The sequence below is a fragment of the Temnothorax nylanderi genome, unplaced genomic scaffold, assembly GCF_030848795.1.
Source record: "Temnothorax nylanderi isolate EJ_2023f unplaced genomic scaffold, tnyl_v1.0 TNYL_tig0051_pilon, whole genome shotgun sequence".
Classification (NCBI taxonomy): domain Eukaryota; kingdom Metazoa; phylum Arthropoda; class Insecta; order Hymenoptera; family Formicidae; genus Temnothorax; species Temnothorax nylanderi.
The window spans coordinates 1,036,076-1,057,648 of record NW_027249113.1 but is presented as its reverse complement, the minus strand read 5'-3'; the positions used below and the strand labels follow the sequence as shown (position 1 = coordinate 1,057,648).

General features: G+C 40.1%; 1 protein-coding gene across 1 annotated transcript in view; it reads left to right on the top strand.

Moving 5' to 3' along the window:
• LOC139772573 (uncharacterized) overlaps positions 1–18,966 on the top strand; it is a 32,320-nt gene extending 13,354 nt beyond the window's left edge. Inside the window, exons 5-6 of the mRNA XM_071706386.1 lie at positions 2,746–2,896; positions 14,590–18,966. Coding sequence (XP_071562487.1) covers positions 2,746–2,896; positions 14,590–14,924 — 486 coding nt within the window. The 3' untranslated portion in view covers positions 14,925–18,966. The remainder of the gene's footprint in view (positions 1–2,745; positions 2,897–14,589) is intronic.
• The last annotated feature ends 2,607 nt before the right edge of the window (positions 18,967–21,573 follow it).

Here is a 21,573-nt window from a genome sequence, read left to right as displayed (position 1 = left end):
TATATAGCTATTAGTAGAAACAATTTACGATAAATTGTTCTATTACTGATTCATGCTTCACATTTTAGATTTTTATTACGCTTTTGCTTTTAATATCAGCGAAGTCTTTCCCAACGTACTTAAATCTCTTTATAACATAATATAAGTGTAAAGACTATTTAGTAGGTCAACGTCGTGATCTGTATTAATATCCGCTTTCAGGCGAAGCTAAAGGGATTTCGCTTCTCTTTTGATGGACATAACGTTCTTTCATTTTAGTCACAAATGCAATATCTCATTTTTTGATAAAGTATCAAAATTCTATGATTTTTAATAAATTAGAATCACGAGTTTCTAAACGCGTCCGGGATTTCCTAACCAAATGACAGATTACGATCTTCCTAACCGGTTCTCCTGGATTCTTCTAGGTTTCATGAAGCTTAAAGCTTAAACTTGAGAAAATGGCTTAAGCAACGCGTAACTTACCTGTCGCGATAATCGGCATTCGCGATACCGCGATGATTCACGGGCGACATTTAGGTAAGCTATCCGTGGGAAAGCCGCAGTCTTCTTTATATTTAATTCGCGCCTTCGCCGACGAACGACAGATGTTTCGGGCCGCGTACAAAGAGCGTCGCAAGAGATTAACGGTAATTACACGATTTCGAAGAGCCGCGAATCGCGAGGAGCGCAGAAACTGATGGAAGGCGGCCAGAGAGCAAGAACGTAGGCACGGACACTCTCTCTTTCTCTCTTTTTCTCTCCCCTCTATCTCTTTCTCGGCTTTGTTTCCGAACCGTACCGGAAGCAGACGCTTTCGTGCGGCGACAATGGCGAGGCTGCCTCGCCTCATCCATCCTTCCTTCCTTCCCACAATCCGTCGTTTCCTTCGCGATCTCTCGACACACAGGCGTTCCGGCGGTGCTTATTAACGAAAACCCTCCCACCAAGGCGCCGCGCGCGTCGCTTTCCTTTCCTTTCCCTCGTATCCGCGAACGGGATGACGGTGTCTCACCGTTGACCGCTCCGAGAGCTCCCCATTTTGCCACAGGTGGACGACAGGAGCAATTAAGGGTGACAATTGTTGTGCGTGGGAGTCTCCATTGTCGCGATCGGTACACCGGCGACGTGACCATCTTGCTTTAATTACAGTTAAGTGGCAGAGTTCTGAATACGTTGCTCTGTCCTTCTTTACCCTGACATTTAACGTTTCATGTACATACGTAGTACATTGACCGGAATAGCTTCCTCGTCTTGAGAGATAAAAAACGGACAAGATCTCGTTATATGTTGTTTAAAATCTTGAATGTATAAGATGTAAATATAGATTTCGTCGTATGCAAATATGCAACACAATCTGCAATTTTGAGCAGAATTTAGCATGGAAAATGATCCTTTCTTGAGTACCTTCACTCTTCACACGCAAGTAATATGTTCAAATAACTTTTAAATTTGGTTACGTTTCGTAAGTTGTCACTATCTCTCAGAAGAGCAACCACAATATTTTAGTAATCACGATCTCAGCCAGCAATCATTTATCTACCGATCACTACCGGTACCTTCGACTCTGTCAATTCTGAACGGCGAGGATTAAGATTCGCGCGCGGCGCGCGATATCATCGCGAAGAAGTTGAATGTCGCGTGAAGACAGGTCGCTCTTCCGTATTTATTGATCGCGACGCGACGTGAATCATGCGTACTCGCGCGCGCAATAATATTCCGCGGTTGGCATATTCATACCCCGTATAAATTGTCAGCCTGGACACGCATCGAGCCGCACTGTCGCGCGTCGTCGGGGCATTGTGACGACTGGCGCCCGTGTGACAATGAGCTAGAGGAGTGATAGAGAAAGTGAGAAAAGGAAAGAAGTAACGCGACGCTTCGTGAACACAGGTGTGCCTGGCGTCCCGGCGCCCAGGAGCGGTGCCGTCTTCTATCTCCCTCCGCGTTGTTCGCTTTTATTCCCTTTCCTAACCGCGTCCGCGGTTGGAAAGCAAGAGAGACTTTACGGCGTTGGCAAATCGGCGCCGGGAAAAATGCGGTACGTTTTACGGAAATTATAATAATTGTCGTAAGTAGGAAGAGATAAGTTTCTCGAACGAGAATTCGAAAAAACAAGTAAGCTCCGGCGAGTTCATTTATTATTATATCGTTATTATAATGCAACGCAGACATTTTCAGATATTTTTATTGCAATTGATAAATGGATAGATCGTTGTAAATTCGTGGAGTTACTCGAAGTGATCTCATTAATAGATTCTGAATGAACATTATTAATATGTGATATGATGTATATAATATGATGTATAACACGGGACAGATTTCCACGAGATTGGGAAGCGTATAGAATCGCGGAAAGAATTTTCTTGAGAGGGATGCAATCAATATCGCGTGCGGAAACACGAACTGTCCAGGAGAAATTGATAAATTAGCTACTTAACGGTTTAACAGTTGGACGATGGTGATTTGTCTCAGCAAAGGAAATTCCTATTAACGGCAGAATGATTTCGCATTATTGAAATCAGTAAAATTATATTTTCAAATTTCTGACGCGTATGTCAGAATATTATTAATTATTATTATAGCCGTTATTATATAGGACCAAGAAATAAACTCTTTCTCGTTTGATTAAAGGCACAATAAAAAATAACCGAGTTTCAAGGAATGTATTGTATTTGTATGTACAATATTTGCAAGGATAATTAGATAGCTTCGCTAAACAGACGTAGCACTAAGGTAAACCAATTTCTTTGTTTGTTACAATAGTGTAAGCAATGCGGTAAGGCCTTCAAACGGTCAAGCACGCTCAGCACTCACCTGCTGATCCACTCCGACACGAGGCCTTATCCCTGTCAATATTGTGGCAAGAGGTTTCACCAGAAGTCGGACATGAAGAAGCACACCTACATCCACACCGGTGAGTGTCAGCAATCCAATTTACCGCGTTTCAATTTCTAACATGTTAACGAGATTGCGTAACTATAATTCTCGATCACGATGAGTTACGGAAAAAATTAGAACATTATATGCAAATAATTTCAATCACAAAGTAAAACGGAGATTCATAAAAGAAGTTATTTTCATATAGCTTTCACTAATGTCCTAGCTTGATAATATAAAGATTCTCGGAAATACAATATGCTGCATTGATCTCTTTGTCTCGTCACCTACAGACTTTTCTAAAGAGATATTATAATGCGTTAACCAGACAATACGGGGGAACCATATGACAAAGTTTCGGGGCATACGAGGGGGCATTGCGTGAGCATCGATAATTGCGATTGTCAGTAACAAGCCTCTACTTTGTATATCTAATTTTTGCGCTGCGGACTATACTCGTATAGCCCAACTTTTGTCCTCGGAATTACAGCTTGTCGCGTGTTCTCCCTTAAACTTCTTCTTTCTCCGCGGTCTTCGATCAAATGTTGCTGCTACGTATCGCCGATCGATAGCTACAATTGCTGGCATTAACGAGCTTCTGTCCTTATAGTCTCTACATCCAAACGGAAGACGCAAAGCGAGCAGTTAAAAATAGTTTCAATAGCAGAACACCGTGACAGCTTAATTTCTTTTTTTTTCTCTCTCTCTCTCTACTACTAAACTACTAAAATAATTAATAGCTAATATTATATTCTTTAGATGCTTCATGATAACATATTAATCTCTCAAGCAAATACTTAAAACAAAGTGTATAAACGAAGTGTATATCAATTTGAATATTGTGTATTAGCTGTACTCGATCCTTGAAATCTAGTTGTCATTTTTATCTTGAATTGCAGAAAAATATCCATTATTCTTTCATATTTTATCGCGCATCTCGAAATGCATAATATTCCGCGCGTTACTTGGAACAAAAGACGTGCGATCGAGTCCTCGGCGGGTGGTTTCCGAATTATTTATGAGGACTGCCTTGTTGCCACCGTAGACCACTTTGTACATTATTCAGAACATTGGTGTCTTGTGATCGGCGAAATGTTCGAACATATAAGTCGCGCAGGTCATGGAACGAGAATTAAAAAAGAATCTATTCTCTAATTTCTGAGAAATAACAAGTGAGGTTTATTGAAAAAGTGAACACATCCTTATTTTATACGCAAAGCGCATTTATCAAAAAACAACGCGAGAAAAGTAATTATAACGTCATAATTTCATGAAGTATAAAAAAGTTGTCTGAACTCTGATAGAGTTGAATTCGTTCGTATATTTACAAGATGTGACAATTTTTTTTATAAATAAACGATACGTATATTGCGGTTATTATATTACAAGGAATATCTTATAAATATTTTAACGAATTAAAACGCCTGTGAATTAAACGGTTCCGTCGCGCGCAAATTAAAACAAATTAATTAAGATCTTAAGACGTCGTTGCTGCAATTCAATCCATTAAGCGTAATACACCTCGTACGCTATTTGCAGAGAGAGCACTTGCAAAAAGTCGCATTTGCTTGATGCGCGTTATCGCGCAAATGAGATTGCGTTGCAACGCGCATCCGTTCGATCAAGCGCGACGACGAAAAACGAAGGGGGACAACGGACTCGCGCGACCGCGCCTATAATAACGGACGCACACGCGTTTAAAAATGTGTGCGACCCACGACGCATCCTCAATAGGGGTGTCCCCGCGAATGTCGCACCCACGTCTCTACGCGACTGACCCTTTTCGCATATGAAAGAATCACGCAGAGAGCATATACGCGACACCGCACCGGGAATCGATATCGCGTCACCATCGCGTATACTTTAGATAGAAAGGGGAAATAGAGGAGAGACAGCGTATAAATCTAACTTTCGATATAAATATCCCCTTATTCTCGTATTCAATGAGAGATCTCAAACGGAATCTTCAAAGATCTTCCCCAGCAATGTTCCTTGCAATAAGCGAATAAAAAGGATGACAATATGTCCCGAAGATAAATCGATGTGTTCTTACAATGTTTGTACCTCACCCCTAGCCCCCCTGCCCCCGCACGAAGTTAGACCATTAGCGCGCCGTTAAACTTCAACATTGCCATTTAATTCGCGACGTACAAAACGCTGCTCCGCAGACAAATGATAAGGGGCAAATCACTTGCTAAAATCTAGCTTATACGCAAAATGCGCTGTCATCAAAACCGCGCTCTTCGCCATTTCGTTCGCTCAGCGGCGGATAGGACAATTATCCTCTTTTACAATAGAAGCCGGGGGAAAAAAATGGATTGGCATGCAATCAGATTAGCTTCGGGATTTGATTCATTCGAGGTTTGTGTGTCGCGGCAGACCCACACGTGAACACGCGCATATTGCCAGCAATAAATATATCGGCAGATCATCAGGCTGTTTCGTATGGAAATCGTGTCTCGTCACGCACACGCGGACGGTTATTTTTCTTTCTTTCGTCATGTAGAATCGCCTGAAGCACAAAATTAGCCCGCCGTGTAACGAATAGTGAAATTTATTAGGAGTCATCACGATTATCGCAAAATCGTTGTTGTATTTTGTAAAAGTATTTTAAAATCTCTAAATAGTTTTCTTACATATACATTTTTATTATTATTTATAAAGTAAAACTTAACAATTAATCATCATAATAATTTAATAATAATATGATCTATCTTTTGCTTTAATGGGCTCTAAAAGATTTTGATAGGTAAAATATATAGGTGTATTAAATATTATATCATATATAATTTCATGACATATATAAAGTAAATCAGTAAAGCAAAAAGAAATTAACATAATTACGTAAAACTAGATATTTAGTGGAATTTGATCTTTAATTGTTTTTCGAACGCGATATAAATCTCCAAAATGATTAATATTTGACGTATTGTTCGCGATATTAAGAGTGATTTTCGAGCAGCGATTTGTTGTCATATTGAGAGATAATTTTCAGACGAGAAAGATATTTGTATAGCGTACATAAAAAATGATTGTATTGGATATACCCGCGCCATACTTCGATACCGAGTGTACCTGACAAACGGCCACAATCGCAGCATGATTTTTCCACAACTCACTGTGGCTTATTATCGGTAATTTCTTGAGAAAGGAAAATAACTACTCGCATTCTAACAATAACTTTTTTACGGAGAAACGTGGATTTGTTGTTAAAATGATTACCTAGCGCTTTGAAATATTCATGAAATGCAGCGTATTCTGTTTCGCGTTCTATGCGTTTGATTTCATGTCTGCTAACTTACTAGAGGAAAGTAAGAAATAATATTCTAGTGTACATTTTGAAATCGCATAGATGTAACAGAATATTTTAGTCAATAAAATGATAATTTAAGAGCTTTCTTAAAAGATTTCTCCTTCTGTAAGAAGATACATGACAAGAAAAAATGTAATTAATCTATTTGTATGATGCCACACGCTCGTGTTGTTGCAAGCACGATTAAATGTCCCACTGAAACAGTCATCTCGATGAAAAAGTAATTAACCGAAAACATTTCGGCGACCGGTCTACACATTAAGTCCGTAAATTGAATCCCAGCGTGTATCGAATAACGTGTGATCCGATCCCCTCCCTCCGGTGTAAATTGCGGGTCCGACCGTTTTTCTTAAGCGACAAGCGACCGTCCCGCGGTCGCAAAAGCGGGACATGAAAGAAAGCGGCGATCGGTAGCGATAGGGACACGTTTTAATGGCGATTTAATCAGCTGCTTCGGCCACGTTTTCTCGTGGAAACCCAGCCGGAAGGAGCGCATGCACGATGGGAAACGGTCTGTTTGTCGCGCGCTAAGCGAGTTTCCGGCACGCCACGTGCCCGACACGGGTTCGTCGTGGGGCGTGCGTGTCCCGCGCTAATTAGCGGCTAAGAGAACAAGCCGCTCGTCGTCGTGGGTTAGGGAGCTACCGAGAAAGGGAGCGACAGCACCCTCGAATGCTCGAGGAACTCGCTCCAGCCACTTTGTACTCTCTACGTTTCTCCGCGAGGGGCGAGCGTAATGCGAATTTAATCGACCCCTCTCGCAGCGACTTTCCGCTACCAATTTCGTTCTCTCTCTTTCTTTCGTAACGTAGCACCGCGACGGTCAGTTGCAATACTCGGGATTTATGTCTTAATTATACCTTCAAAGGACGACAACGTGAAAGAATTTGATTAGTTAAGTTAGCCACATCCAGTTAAGCGAGCGAACGTTTCTTTTCTGAATAAGATCTCGCTTATAGATAATTTAAATTCAATTAAATAAATTCGCGACAAACTTATAAGACAAAATATATTCATTTAAATTTGTTTTCTTGAATTAACCGATTTTGTGTGTACACATTTTTAGAGAATTTAATATATTCCTCGGTTGACTTTAATAATTTACCAGAATTTATTTCATAACAGCAATGATATTTTTCGCTTGCTCACAATTTTGTGTATCGCGAGTATTATATATATTTTAAAGCAATACCTTAAAATTAAAGTGCAAGTAATCAGCGACCACAAATGTTTTCGCATTATACGTAACGAAAGAAGATAACGTAGAATATATGGAAAATAAGTATATTTTTATCATTTAAATACTTGTAATATACGAATCACCGACGTTTACGGTAATTTTCAGAAAAACTTGTGATAGCTCCTCGCTCCTACGTTATCAAACTCCTTGAAATGTAATTGCAGATGATAACGGACTTTAAAGTATTTATTATAAACGCAATTTATGGTTTGAAATTATGGCGTATCTTAAGCGTATCTTAAAGTGACTTATTGTCAGTCGAAAATACATTTGATACCATAATAATACTAACGGCGCAAACATTTTTATTCCAAGCCACGGTGAAAAATACGAAAATAAATGTAAGAAGAATAACGCAGATAATTGTAAAATGTGAAAATTTTCACCGTTTTTCTCATAAAAGAACATTATCCGGCCATTAAAGCTTCTTTTTTTTAAGAGAAAAAGCGTTCTATAACTTCCAATCATTTTGCGAAGAACAACGCTTCGAAAGTTTCCCCTGGTACGCGTCATAATGGGGTTCTTCCAAGAAGTAAAGATTCAGAGGTATTTTCACGCGAAGTCTCACGCGATATAAATGTTCTTATGGGAAATTCGCCGTACGGTCTCGGTTTTCCAGCCTATTTTCGAAGTGTAATGCTTTAACGATCTCTTATTCTTTACGGTAATAATATTTTTCGTTCGAGGAAAGTAAAGATTCAAAAAATGTTCCGTCGAAGTTTTTCCTTCTCCCGCAACGAAAGCATAAATAATTCCCGGACGTGGGGATACGCGCCAGGTCTCTCATTGTCACCGTCGCGCGCGGCCGCGGTGTCTTTTTGTTAGGGTAGCGATGTCGCCGCTGCAATTTGATTTCCTGCATAATTGACGATCGCGTATCACCGACTCCATCGCGTCTCAAACGCACGGATATGCCTTATACATATAATAACGTGGAGGAAAACACGAATCGTGTGTCGAACGTATGTACGTTTCTCCGTCGCATCGAAAATGTATAAACTTATCGTTAGCTGAAGTCCTTCTAATACCGACGATTTTCAACTCCCGCGGCTTGGTAAATGTTTGAAATCTTTACTTTCCCTCGCTTTGAAATTATCATTCACCGTAATCTTACTGTTTGATTGAAGGTTCGAGTCTCTCCTACGACTTTTCCTTGAAATTGAATAGGAGAGAAATATATTGGAAGCATTCGGGCGCTCGAGTCGCGGAAATAAAAATTGATATCTTGATTACAGAACTATGGATCAGTAATTATCCTCTTTTCTCCACGAGTATTATCTGTTACTTACAACGTTCGATATTCTCTGAATGTATTCTTGTAACTGCAAAAAAAAAGTTCAAGTAATAACGGTGATTTGTGCGACGAAAGGTTGCTGTCGATCGATGTTAAGTATCATCGCGCGACGACGGTCGAGCTCAGACCAAATGTAAAGCGATGTCGTCAATGATTCACTTCGGGTACGAACGTACATCTCCGATCAAATTTTTGCGTAATACATCTCTCGTGTCGCATATCGCGCGACGGAATGCACCCCCGTCGTCCGCGATGACGGTCATTGACGAAAAAAATGTCCGCTGCCTCTCTCGCGCGCACTTTTATCATTATCGAAGGCACTCTTTTACTCCGACAATTTTGATCCGTCCGCCGGACTTTTCCGAGCGGATCGATAGGATCCCCCGTTCACCCCTTTCGCCGCGCTGCCGGTCGGAAAGGGGGAAAGAAAAGAGAGGAGAGCCGCGTACGCGCGGGAGTAAGTCGTAAGGGATGATCGCTTCCGGCGATCGGCGCCGATGGCGGACAACTTTTTTCCGCATGCCAAGCAGCAATTGGCGGGAAGAAAAAATACGGTCGTCCGCCGGCTGCGTGTTTCCGCGACTGTGAACTTTTGCCTATGCAGGCATCCGCGCGAGATAATGCGCGCTCTCAGGTCGCGTATCTACCTCGTCGTTCGCTGAAACAACCGTCCGCAAGTGCGCTCTGAAAGAGTAATCGAGGCGAATGCGCGGGTATCAAGCGAAATGTTACGTTGCCGCCGCAAATTGTGCCGGCAAACGCTATGATTTCCCGGCGCGTCATTGAACCCCGAAGGGGGCGGGAAAACAAAGAATGGGGCGTTCGGGGTGGGCTTTCACGAAACGCACAGTTTGTTGTCATCGCTCGTATTATTTTATCAACGTACATTTACTTGGTGCAGCAGTGAAATTCGTAGAACACTTCGATCACCGCGGATCTGAAGCTGATGATTTTCTTCGAAGGCTTCGATATTCAAACTTCAAAGCTTTGACGTTAAAGTCTTCGAAGAATCAAAATTATACAATTATTAATTTAATATAATAATAATAGTATCGCAATAGACACACATTTATAAAATTCTATGACAAAATTCGAATAAAATTTCTAATTTTGCAGTTATATATCGCATATATATTTTTTTCGAAGCTTTAAAGCTTCCAAGTCAACTTCGAACTTCGAAGGTTCGAAGCTGTCGAAAAGTAACAGTCCTAATCTGAACAATAAGCGTCACTTCCGAGAAGTTCTCGGAAAAATCTTGATTGTTGTAATTTAAGTTCGGACGACGGGGGTTCGACGTCTTTCCCAAAATCGCTGGGCTATCGCGTGACGTCGGAAATCTTTTAACGAGCTTCATTTCTCTAGCGCGAAAAATCCGCACGAAATCGATCCCCCCTCTCTCTCTCTCTCTCTCGCCCTTCCCCTTCTCTCCGTCATCGCAGTCGATATCGCCGCCATTACATCACGTTCGTTAAAAGAGACGGACCTGCATAATTAAGAGGACTCGCTCCGCCGTGTGCGTCTCGCACGGATGTGCGCGCACACACACACACACACACAAAGAAGCGCGCTATTCGCTCCTATCATTATAATCGGCCGCGAAGCAAACGTTTCAGCCGGTAAATATTTAAGTCGGCCGGTAAGGGGCCGGTAATGAGAGTCGAGATGGATCGATAGGCGGAGTACGTAGGACGAGGTGTATACGCACGTTCGTATGGGTCGCTGACACTCTCGATAAATATTATCCGGCAGCCCGCGCGGAATCGTACCTATCCAAGTTTCTTCGTTCGTGCGCGTCCGCGCGCGCGAGAGATGACGGCGATACCACCCTCGTCCCGGAGAAATTAAAAAGTCTAGGGCAAACATCGCGCTGTCATACTCTTTTCTCCTCTTTCTCCCCTGACCCCCGCGAGAGCCGTTCGCCCTCCCTACAAAACGCGCCTCGTTACGTTGGTCTTGAAAGGCAAATAGACGCGGCAAATGTGATTTAATCGCCACTCGACCTCCCTTTTCCTCAGGCTAATTAAATAAATACTAGCTGGCATTTGCGATTGTCTTGTGTTTCAAGTGCGGAATACTTCGCGCGTTGTTTTTAATGTCGTTCTATCGTTTTCCTCGTCGAGTTTTATTAGCTCCAATTCCAAAGCAAAGTTGTTCACCGTCGTGCCTCCAAGGCTGCCGGGCTATGAAAGCTCTGAATCATGAGCGCGAATTCCTAATAAATTTCCCGATAAAGCTTTACGCGTGGAAACGACGTTCGCGCGCTCTCTCACTTCTAACTTTGTAAGATATAATACCGTATCGTTCCTGAAAGTGTGATCGTATTTTTCGCGACATTTTATTCTGCTCGTTATTTAACGCGAGGAAATACATTTCGTCGCGAAATAAAACACGGTAAAAAGATGTTCGTAGCTTCAACAGGGTGACGCACATGCCGTCAAACACGAGTCGCGACATAGTCGTGGAAAACGTGTAGGCGGAATAACAATCGGTCGCATTTGCTCGCTCGAGGCGAATGCTGTAATTAAGCACGCGGCATTTGCAAGTTTGCATGCGCAACTTTTTATTACCATCCCATTAGTTGTACGCGTAACGAACTCGGTAATAAATATGTAATAAATGGTATGTATCAGTGCGATACATTCAACGGACATTGTATGTTTGCGCACATAAAATTACCAAAGTCGCAGGCAAATTGCGTTAGCGACGCGCGATTTTCACTGTGTCGACTTCAGCAGCACATTCGCGCTGAGTTCTTTGCCGAGCCCTCGCATTGCCTGCTTCAGTTATTTTATTTTAAAATCATCGTTTGTAATTTGTAACGCAACTACAATCAGATCTTCAGTTCTTATGCCCATTTTCACCAACGTAGATTAATTTTAATCTCAATTTAACTTACTTTTTATCTTTTTTTAGTTCTAAGAATTAGAAAAAGACGAAAAATAAGTTAAACCGAGATTAAAATTAATCTACATTGGTAGAAATGGACTTTAGTGTGCTTAGCGAGATTTTTTTTTAGCATTGCGTCTGTCTTTAAACCGCAGGAGGTAAATATTGAGACGTATAATTCGCGATATGAATTTAATACTTCATATGACGCTTCAATTATCGTGATACCGCTTCTCCTAAATAATGTTAGTTTAACTAGATTATTCACAATTTGTTCTTTCACAATTATCTTATCCATTGTTGATACACATGTGCGGGAAATATATCGCAAAATATTACGAAGTAAAAATCGATGTGTTTGCTCTAAGCCCATAAATTGTCTTGAGATATTAACAGCATACGAATGGGGCTTTTTCCCGCGTCAAGCAATACGATATAAAAATTGAATCGTAGGTGGTACAATTACGATAATTGTATTTTCCTTCGTACAGTCGCGAAAGGATGGTAAGAAACGGCGTGCCTGCCGCGGACAAAGCCGACACTGTCATCCACCGCGCTATTGTACGCGCCCGTGTTGTTGCGGCCGATAATTCCGACAATAATATATCGAAATGAAACGTCAGTAAATTTTAATTTAAAGAAAAGAACGTCCGTCTGCGTCAACGCGCGCCGAATGACTCAGAAGGAAAGAAAGTTTCTTTATTCCGTGCGCACGTGAGATACGGGAAATCGATCGATCTTTAGTCCTTTCGTTACGTATCGAGTGTTGGAATATAATTCGTAAACACTTACAGCGTCCACATTTCGCCGTGGCATTGCAAATTAAACGTCAATTAGATGTAAATCGAAATGTTTTCGTCACCGATCCTATCTTCCGCGATGCGAGCATTAAGTATCCCGCGATTACTCGCGCTTCGCACGATGACATAAAGTTCCTACTTTTTCCGCGAAGAGAGCCGCTCGTTTCTTTTTTATCCCGCAGGACACTCGTGAATTCTCTCTTCCACCGTTTATGCACGCTCGTTCGAAAGAGAGAGAAAGAGAGGAAGATACCGCTTGCGCAACGTCCCGTCCGCTCGCGGAATTAATTTCTTTTCGATAGAATCTTAACGACGGCGCCTTCCGTCGCGTTACAACATTCGGAGGCGTCCGTTCGCTTTTATCGTCGCTTTACAATCATAAAACTGTTTGCTCGGAATTTCGAGCGAAGTGAGGATGGGGGGAGCTTCGTCTCTCTCGCTCTCTCTCTCTCTCTCCGCGGGCACAGGTGTTTGCTCGGTACTATCACCGTCGGTCGATCGTCGTTAGACGAGCGACGGCGGACTTTTAGAAGGCCGTGACAGGAGTTTGCAAGTACGGTCACTCTCGTTTTTCTTTTTTTTTATTTCTTCTCTTTTATTATTATTGCTATCTACCACGAGGCCGCGATCTGCGTGCGGGACGATCGTACTTGAGCGCGTCAAGATTCGCGGGAGCGATTAACGCAGAAGTTGTTGATTTTTTTTCTCTCGTGTAACGATATCGCGAGAGCAATTGCGAGATGCGTGCGAGATTATGCGGCTGACGCTAATAAATGATGCCGCTCGTGACACTTTCTGCCTTCGATGAAACCGCATTTGCCGGGGAATTACGATGAAATATAGCGGTTTTTTTTATTACTGTAACATTTCCTTGCCGAAAATTCACGTGAAAAAAGGTGTTAAAGTAGAGTTAAAAAGGATAAAAGATTTTTTATGCGTATTCACTAAGGCGAGCAAACAATATTTAGTCATCTGGTCGAAAAATTAACCTTGTCAAAGGTAGAAGCGATTTTCGGTTTGTTAACACAGGTGATTTACTTGCATTTCTGCATGAAGTCATATGTTTTTTCTGTTTGTTTTTTTTTTCAACCGATTCATTTATATTCCAGAATATTATCGGGATAAAGTATCTCTGATAATCTCCACTTGTCGACAATCTTGCCTTAATACTTTTATATGCAAAATAACTAAAGGAATCAACTTGGGGAAAAAAATCGTATGGAAATTATAATTTCTTGACCTATATTGCTTAGATATTTTTACACTTCTTTTAATGAGCGCTATACAAGAGTCCGTAGTCTTGTAATCTTTTTTTAATACCCTAGGTTTAATATAGGGTGTGTAGCAAGTAATCGATTACCTTCTTTCACTCACAACGTCTCGCGATCATCGGTGTCTCCTTTAATTTCCCTACTAATTTCTCTCAAAGACGGCGTCAAGCGTATCGATTATTTGTCAGCCGTCAGTATTATATCAGTATCGCGGACGTGACGACACACTTCGATTGCTTATTTTACATGTAAAATAATTGCGCTTAATTGCACTTTGTGCCTGAACGAGCCAAGTTAAGGTGGTAACGATCGGCTGTCCTCGGAAGAACCGAGCGAAAGACTTTAGTCATCGTCGTCAGACGCGCAAGTGCTCTATTATCGGCTGACGCCACGATTTATTGGTTGATTCAGTTGCGTTTGGTTAACCTTGGTTCATTATTCCAGACCACTCGTCGGTTCTCTTCCTCGCGCGATAATCGAATTTGCAGTGCGTATGCATTCGCAATTCACGCCTCCCATCCGACGACTAATCGTCGTAGCTAATCGTCGATCAAAATCTATCGTGCCTACCGTACTCACGAGTTCATTAACGCTGTATTTAATTGAATGACTTTATATCAGAAACGCAACATTTCTTATTATTTTCTAATTAGACAGGTGGTAATTACGTTGCAAAATTCAGAAAGTTTTCAGAAGTCCGTCTATTGTCTTCTTGAATCATTTTTTTCAAATAATTCAACTCGCATCAGTATCCAATATATAAAACATCTGAGGAATCGCAAAATATACATGTACACAATTATAAATGGAGCTCTATCAAATTCAGATGTAGCAAATAATCTTGTATAGGATCATATCGTAATTATAGTCGAACGAAAGTGCAACAGCATACTGATCCAGGCACCGTTCTCGATTCTGTGTTACAGGTGAGAAACCGCACAAGTGCGTCGTGTGCGGCAAGGCGTTCTCCCAGAGCAGCAACCTGATCACGCACATGCGTAAGCACACCGGCTACAAACCGTTTCAGTGCGGCCTCTGCGACAAGGCGTTCCAAAGGAAGGTCGACTTACGTAGACACCGGGAAGGTCAGCACCCGGCGGCGCCGGCGCTCGATTATCGCTCTCTGCAGGTACCGCCACAGCAGCAACAGCAACAGCAGCTGCAGCAACAGCAGCCAAATGGCAATCGGCACTCGCCGATATCACCGCGCTCAACATCCTCTGCGGGTTACCACGTGATATCTGTGCCCGGCAGTAGCTGAGACTCGTTCATCTGACAGACGCTTCGTCCGTGAACGCGCATCAGGCCCTCGAACCGAGAGCGGTACGTATCGTTGGATCGCGGGCATTGCCGCGACCGGTTGGGGAAGGGCAATACCGCGAGTACTGCGAGATCGGCAGCCGGAAGCGAGATTTCGTAGATAACTTTAACTTCGATGGAGTTGGCTGAATGGAGCAACGCATCACGCGCGTATATGATATGTATGCGTGCGTGTGTGTGTGTGTGTGTGTGTGTTTGCATCAGTGGACGTATTGCTGTGCGATAGCGATACCCGTAGGAATTCGGCGTCTCTTCGCGACTAATTTAATTACTGTGCGAGATTGAATACGGTAAGGTAAGATCGAATCCCGAATACAACTTCTCGAATCGGAGTCGGAGAAAGATCTCAGTGCTCTGCGTTCTATATGCAAACGGAGGTAATTAAAGTCTCTCGTTAAAATTGTACATAAAATCAGAAGTCTGATTGTGAGATACCCTCAGATTAAAAATACCGGCGCTTTTATCTTCAACTTTCGTGGCTATCCGGTTCGGTATATCGGTATCTAGATGACGCATATGAATTAATGCGGATTATCGGAAACGGCTCTTACGGGTCCGCATCAGCGAGTGTGGCGCTTGAACGTGAGGACACGTGTGCCTTCTCAATTAATTTTATTAATGAATGAATGACGTGTAACGATGCATGCGCGTGTATCAAAGACAGTCGCTTTGAAAGGTAGCGCCTCGCGTTTGTCATATCAATGATCACGCCTACTTTCTTTCTATGGCGTGATATACATTTATATATGCAACATGCTAATATTGGCTTCTTGAGCAACGCGCGATACATCTCGACGCGCGACGTCGAAATAGCATCGATATATATCGTATATCCGTGTCGGAACGCGAATATAAATTACATTAGACGCGATGTTATTTTCGCATTAAATCACTCCTTTCGTTTCGTCGGCCTGATTTAATTGCGAGCTATACTTTAATAGCTCTAGTGATGTATCGACGATGTCGACGTCTCGGAATATCCGCGAAAGTGTACCGCGAGTCATCGAAGTAGGATACGTGCACATCTCGAACGGAACCGAAAGAGACCGACGCGTCACGAAAGTGACATAGGTCGGTCTTATCTCAAATAACGATAAGTACACACAGCCGCGATTGCACGCGTGATTGCACGATACAGATTCGAGGCGCTGAACGTTCGCTGTCTCCCCGCGAGCCGTTCTCGCTTACGCTCAGGTGAGAAGCGGAATTGTAAATATTTTCCGTTGAAATCACCACATCGCAATATCTGTTCTTCGGAGCTCTGTAATTATGGAGCGTGAAGCACGTAATCGAACGCGAAGTATTTACATAAATCAGTCGGACGACCGTGTGTTTAATTAAAATCTGCCCAATGCCTTGGTATTTCTGTACTTCTGACGTAGTTAGAATTATTATTATTATATAAGCTTTGAGACGAGTATTATTTTTGACGTCTTCTTCAGTTTACTTCTTTCTTGTTTTTCTAATTGATATCGCGTTGGCCGATCAAAAATAATTAAGCATAACAGATGAATGAATCTGAAAAGAATTCAAAGTTTCACGCAAATACGATTTTCTACGACATTTAATACAATTATTTTGATTGTAAGATGTACTGATAATTAAGAAGATTTTAAAAAATCTTCATCTTTCAATTTTCAAAATGTTTCTCAAGACTCGCTTTTATTAATATATTACTCGAGTTAGAGTATATTAAAACCGCATTATATTAATGATTAAATCTCCAATTTGTTGTTAGAAACGATAATTTATAATGACACTTGCAAAATTTAATAGTGAACAAGAACACTGTATATATATTACATATACATATGTATTATATTTCTTGAGGCACGTATGCAGGATATTGTATTCGTAAAGTTCTGCTTTTACAATTATTATTTTCGATATTTTGGTGCTTACGGTAAACAAGTGAGAACTAAATCGAAATCGAAAAAATTTCTATATTTTAATTCGGGCTATTAATTTTCCTCGCAATAAATTTAGACAATTTAACTAGATTGACCTGAGGTTGCTAGTGAAACTAAGTGCCTGAACGTGCCTTCTTCGGTGTCGTCGTATATCCGATTTATATTTATGAAATATTACTGCACTCTTACTGTATTAAAGTGCTTCTTCACCTTTAAATACATAAATAATATGTGTGTTTGGTGTACACTTAAGCCTCATAATGCCTAGATGCAGATATCAAAATTATTTTTAACACGTTTCTTTAATTATATATTATTATTATATAATTTTAATATGACATAACCGCGTTTAATACGACATTTCCTGTGAATTTCAAGTGAGCATCTTGGCCATTAAACTATTATATATAACATAAACTTCACATAATCAATAAAGTCATATAATATAACTGACAAAAAAAATTAATTTGTCTGTTGATTGGAATTATTGAAAAGCTATTTTTTTGTGTTATTTCTATTTTTACAATTGATATCTGATAGTAACAAATGTAACAAAATAAAAATGTACACAGGATGTATCAAGAGCTCTGAGCTGATTGCGAATATTATTTTCTATCACGTATCATAGTCCATCGAAGCCAAAGTCATCTGTTTCTTTTTTTTTTATAATATCATCGACTTAACGAGATATTTCCTGATCAATATTTTCAAATTCTTTTATTTGTTATTTGCGATTTTAATTCTTACGTTTTATTTGCGCACTCTTTAGCATACTTCTGTAATTATCGGTACAAATATTATCGACGGACGTATTTTTTATACGTCGTTAATTAAGATATACTTCCCGCGGGAGGTTATATTGCTGTGAAAGAAAAGCGTGAATGGAAGCGATTATTTTTGTATCGATGCAGAGAGAAAAGCGAAATGTGTATAGCTTAAGTGATAAGCACGTTGTACTTTACCTGCACAGAAAAAAAAGAAACATCGATGTTATAATATACACGAATCGCAGGCTCGCGATCGCTATGAAATTTCTGAAATATGGCTTTTAAAGCACGCGCGAAAGCTTTATGTAAATATAAGGATTTCTCCACCGTATAGGAATATCCGAATTTTTCAAAATCTCCGAAGGATCAATCCGTCCCCGCGTGAACGTAAGCGAAAAGGATCGCGAGAAGCGACGACGCAAGCGAAATTTGCATATCCGGCAACGAATCATAGCGGCTAGAGGACCAAAGATAGCATAAGCTGGACCTGATCGGTTGGTAGCGCAATCGGGTTTTCTCCGGAATTTAAATAAAATATAAACGCGAAACGATTTATCGCACACGAAGACGACGAGATAACTCGCGAAAACTCGAGGCTTACCAGAGATCCCGGTCCTACCTACGTACAGATTGTAACATACCATTAGGATTAGTTAGTTGAATAATTATGTATAATAATTAATTAGATTAATTGTTCGACAACGACGTTTTGTTAATTCGCTGGCGATGAAAGGCCCGCGACCGAAGATCACGATCGACGAATCGGATCGCGCGCGGAGGTACCCCGTTCTCCCGTTTTAATTAACCAATTAAGACGGGTAAATTAATTAATTAGCGAATACCATAGCGCGACACGTCCGACACGAGGCTCGTGCGTTAAGAAATTTTGTGCTATATATATTATGATTATATAAACTTATGTGAGAAGGATCGCGATCGATAGATCGGTAAGTATAGATACCTTTCAAGATATTCGTGTATGTATCCATCGAGTGTGAGAAGAAAAAAACGCGCGTATATATGTCTGAAAGTGAGAGTGTGTATGAGAGAGAGAGCACAATAGTGATAAAAGATTTTGCGAACATGAGCGAGCGATTCATGTTAATCGGTAAAACCAAAAATATGTTTATTATTGCTAAAGAAGATATTGATCGAATAAATTGTTTTTCTTATAAACGCCTTTTGTGACATTTTTACAACGATTTTTCCATTATACATTTATCTTTCACATTACTGTATCATATCCGTGTTTTTAATGCATATTGCATACTGCATAATTTAATAAACGCTTTTTAATCATTTCCAAGTTCCTATACGTTTTTAATATTTCAAGGCTCAATATAATTACCACTTTAATTTTCTCAATCTAAATGTCTTATTATTTTCTTAAACGCCCATTTTAAACATTATTTATCATTATTTAAACACACATGTTACTCCGCAAATTATCTATAAATTATAATCATCTGCAATTACAAGTTGAATTGTCGAATAACCAATATCTCTTACGTAAAAGCTTGCGCTTAGAAATTTGTAATACAATTGATAAATAATGAAATAGAATATTTTATTGTTCAATTTCTCCAAAATCTTTTCTCCTCTTCTTTAAAAGTACACGCTTTAGACAATATTTTACTCTTTCAGTTGTCCCGTAAATATGAAATGTCCGTATTATACGCGATATATACGTGGCCAATTTGTATTTTTTTGAACGTAAAATCGTTGTGTTCTGACTAATGCAAAATTTTCCTATATGTCATCTGTCTCTTGCTAATTCTCCGCAATTTGGTATGCATTTTTCCTTGGGTGCCGAAGGTCGGCCATTGCCGCGATAAGATAATTTTGTTACGTGTGTTCGAGCAATTAACGGCATAATCGTTTACGGAGGATTCTAACGACACCCATCTAGGAGCAAATACGTTAGTTTCGTGCGCAAAAAAAATTAATCATAATCTATCATAATACCCGATTGGAATGTGTAAGAATTTCCGCGCACAACATTTAGCGTTTCGTATAATTGTGTGGACTTTGCAATTACCGTGTACTTATTCCAGCAATTTGATGTATTTATCAATTGCAATCAATTCGTTTTAAGTATAACCCAGAACTAATGATGGCATGTTATATATTTTTTAATTTTTAAATAATTTTAAATTGATTTATATCCTCATGAGCACATAGACACTTTTATTCATCTAAAATAAAAGCAGATCCAATAATCTTTCTTAAGTTCCTCCATTTTCAAAATATATTTATTACTAATTCTTTAATAACGTATCAGATAAAACTATTGCATTTATTAACAAATAATAAATATAATATAATATTATTACGTGCCAAATTGAATATTGAGAGATCTTCTGTACTAAATAATTAATGACACGTGATATGAAACTTGTTGACTTGATACAACTAGGGTTAGTCGATACAATCTGATTAATGCATAACAGGATGTGTTGTATATTGATGAATCGATCGCACAATGTTATCGTATTATCGCATTGATTTCATCGCGGGGAAACAAAAAAAAAGCGTTAAGCAAGAGAGCTTACGTGTCGATGCAGCATGTGCGCGATGTAATTACGTTTCCTCGAAAGAGGATCGGCTCATATGTATCGTAATTACAGTGAACTGTGCAAGCAATCAGTATTTATGATTCCACCAAACGTGTAATGCAATCCCTAAAGTGTATTTCTCGCCGGATTAATGATAAATGTGCCACAGTAAAGCCGGAAATTGTGCCACTTTGCTTATGACCTTCCTGCATGTTGCCGCGCAATTGCTCATTGTATCGTGCAATTATGAACAATCGGCGTAATTACAAGGTAAGGGTCCAAATTACGATAAAGCGTCAGGTGTAACAAGCGATATACGATTCGCAAATTCGTGTATTATTCAAGTAATGCAGTTCTTAAAATATTAACGTATTTGTCTGTTAAAATTTAAAAAATTGAATGAATAAATATTTTTAATAATTTTTTCTATTATAAATAAAACAAATATTTTAAGGAAAATTTGTAATGTTATATAAAAAGAATTAAAAAAGTAAACATTAAATTTCTTTATATAAACATGTATAAAAATCTTCTTACAATACATATCCATTTCTAAAAAAGGCATGTTAATCTTATAAAAAAAATATGCATAAAGAAATATATTCTTGGCAGTAATAATATATGTGAATAAAAATAAAATGTTACACTATTTATCTCGTGACGTAGCGTATAAAATACCAAATTATCCGTTACTCCTCTGCATAACTCTTCGAGACTTCAGGCGTGCGTCTCGGTCAGTAAATTGAGAAATCCAAAAAGTGAGATAAACCGCCGTGCACGGTGTCGACGGTGCGCACGTTGCGTCCGTAATTGGCCAATTTGCATTTCGCGATCCGGGGCGAAGGCGAGCCGCGATTCGCGAGAGATAATGGAGGAAGGGAGAGAGAAAGAGAGAGGGCGAGCGCGAGATAATCGGGCCACACTGCCCGATTTCTATCGGAATGCGGCAATTTATACGATCGGCACGATAAGCCGCCATCCTCGCCGGGAAAGAGCGAACTCCGTTCGCTTCCTCGATTCACCTGCGTGAGTCGACGATGCGCGGTCTCGAGCGGTGCTCGCGCGCGTGCTACGTGAGGCGCGTGTTGCATTTGCATGTCAGGAAATTTTTCAGTTAACGTGCAACCTCTGTTGCATCCTTAATTATCATCTCCAGGCCTTTGAGAAATCTTTAATAGATCTGGGTTTAAGTTTTTAAACAAGATTTTGATTTGAGTCTTTAAAGAATCAAATTTTTTCTGCAATATTATTATCATTGTTGTTGTAGAACGTGTATATCATAAAGATTAGAACAGTAATAATTAAAATTAGAAGGGAGTAACATAATATGTACTGTCAATGATTATATATCTATCAAT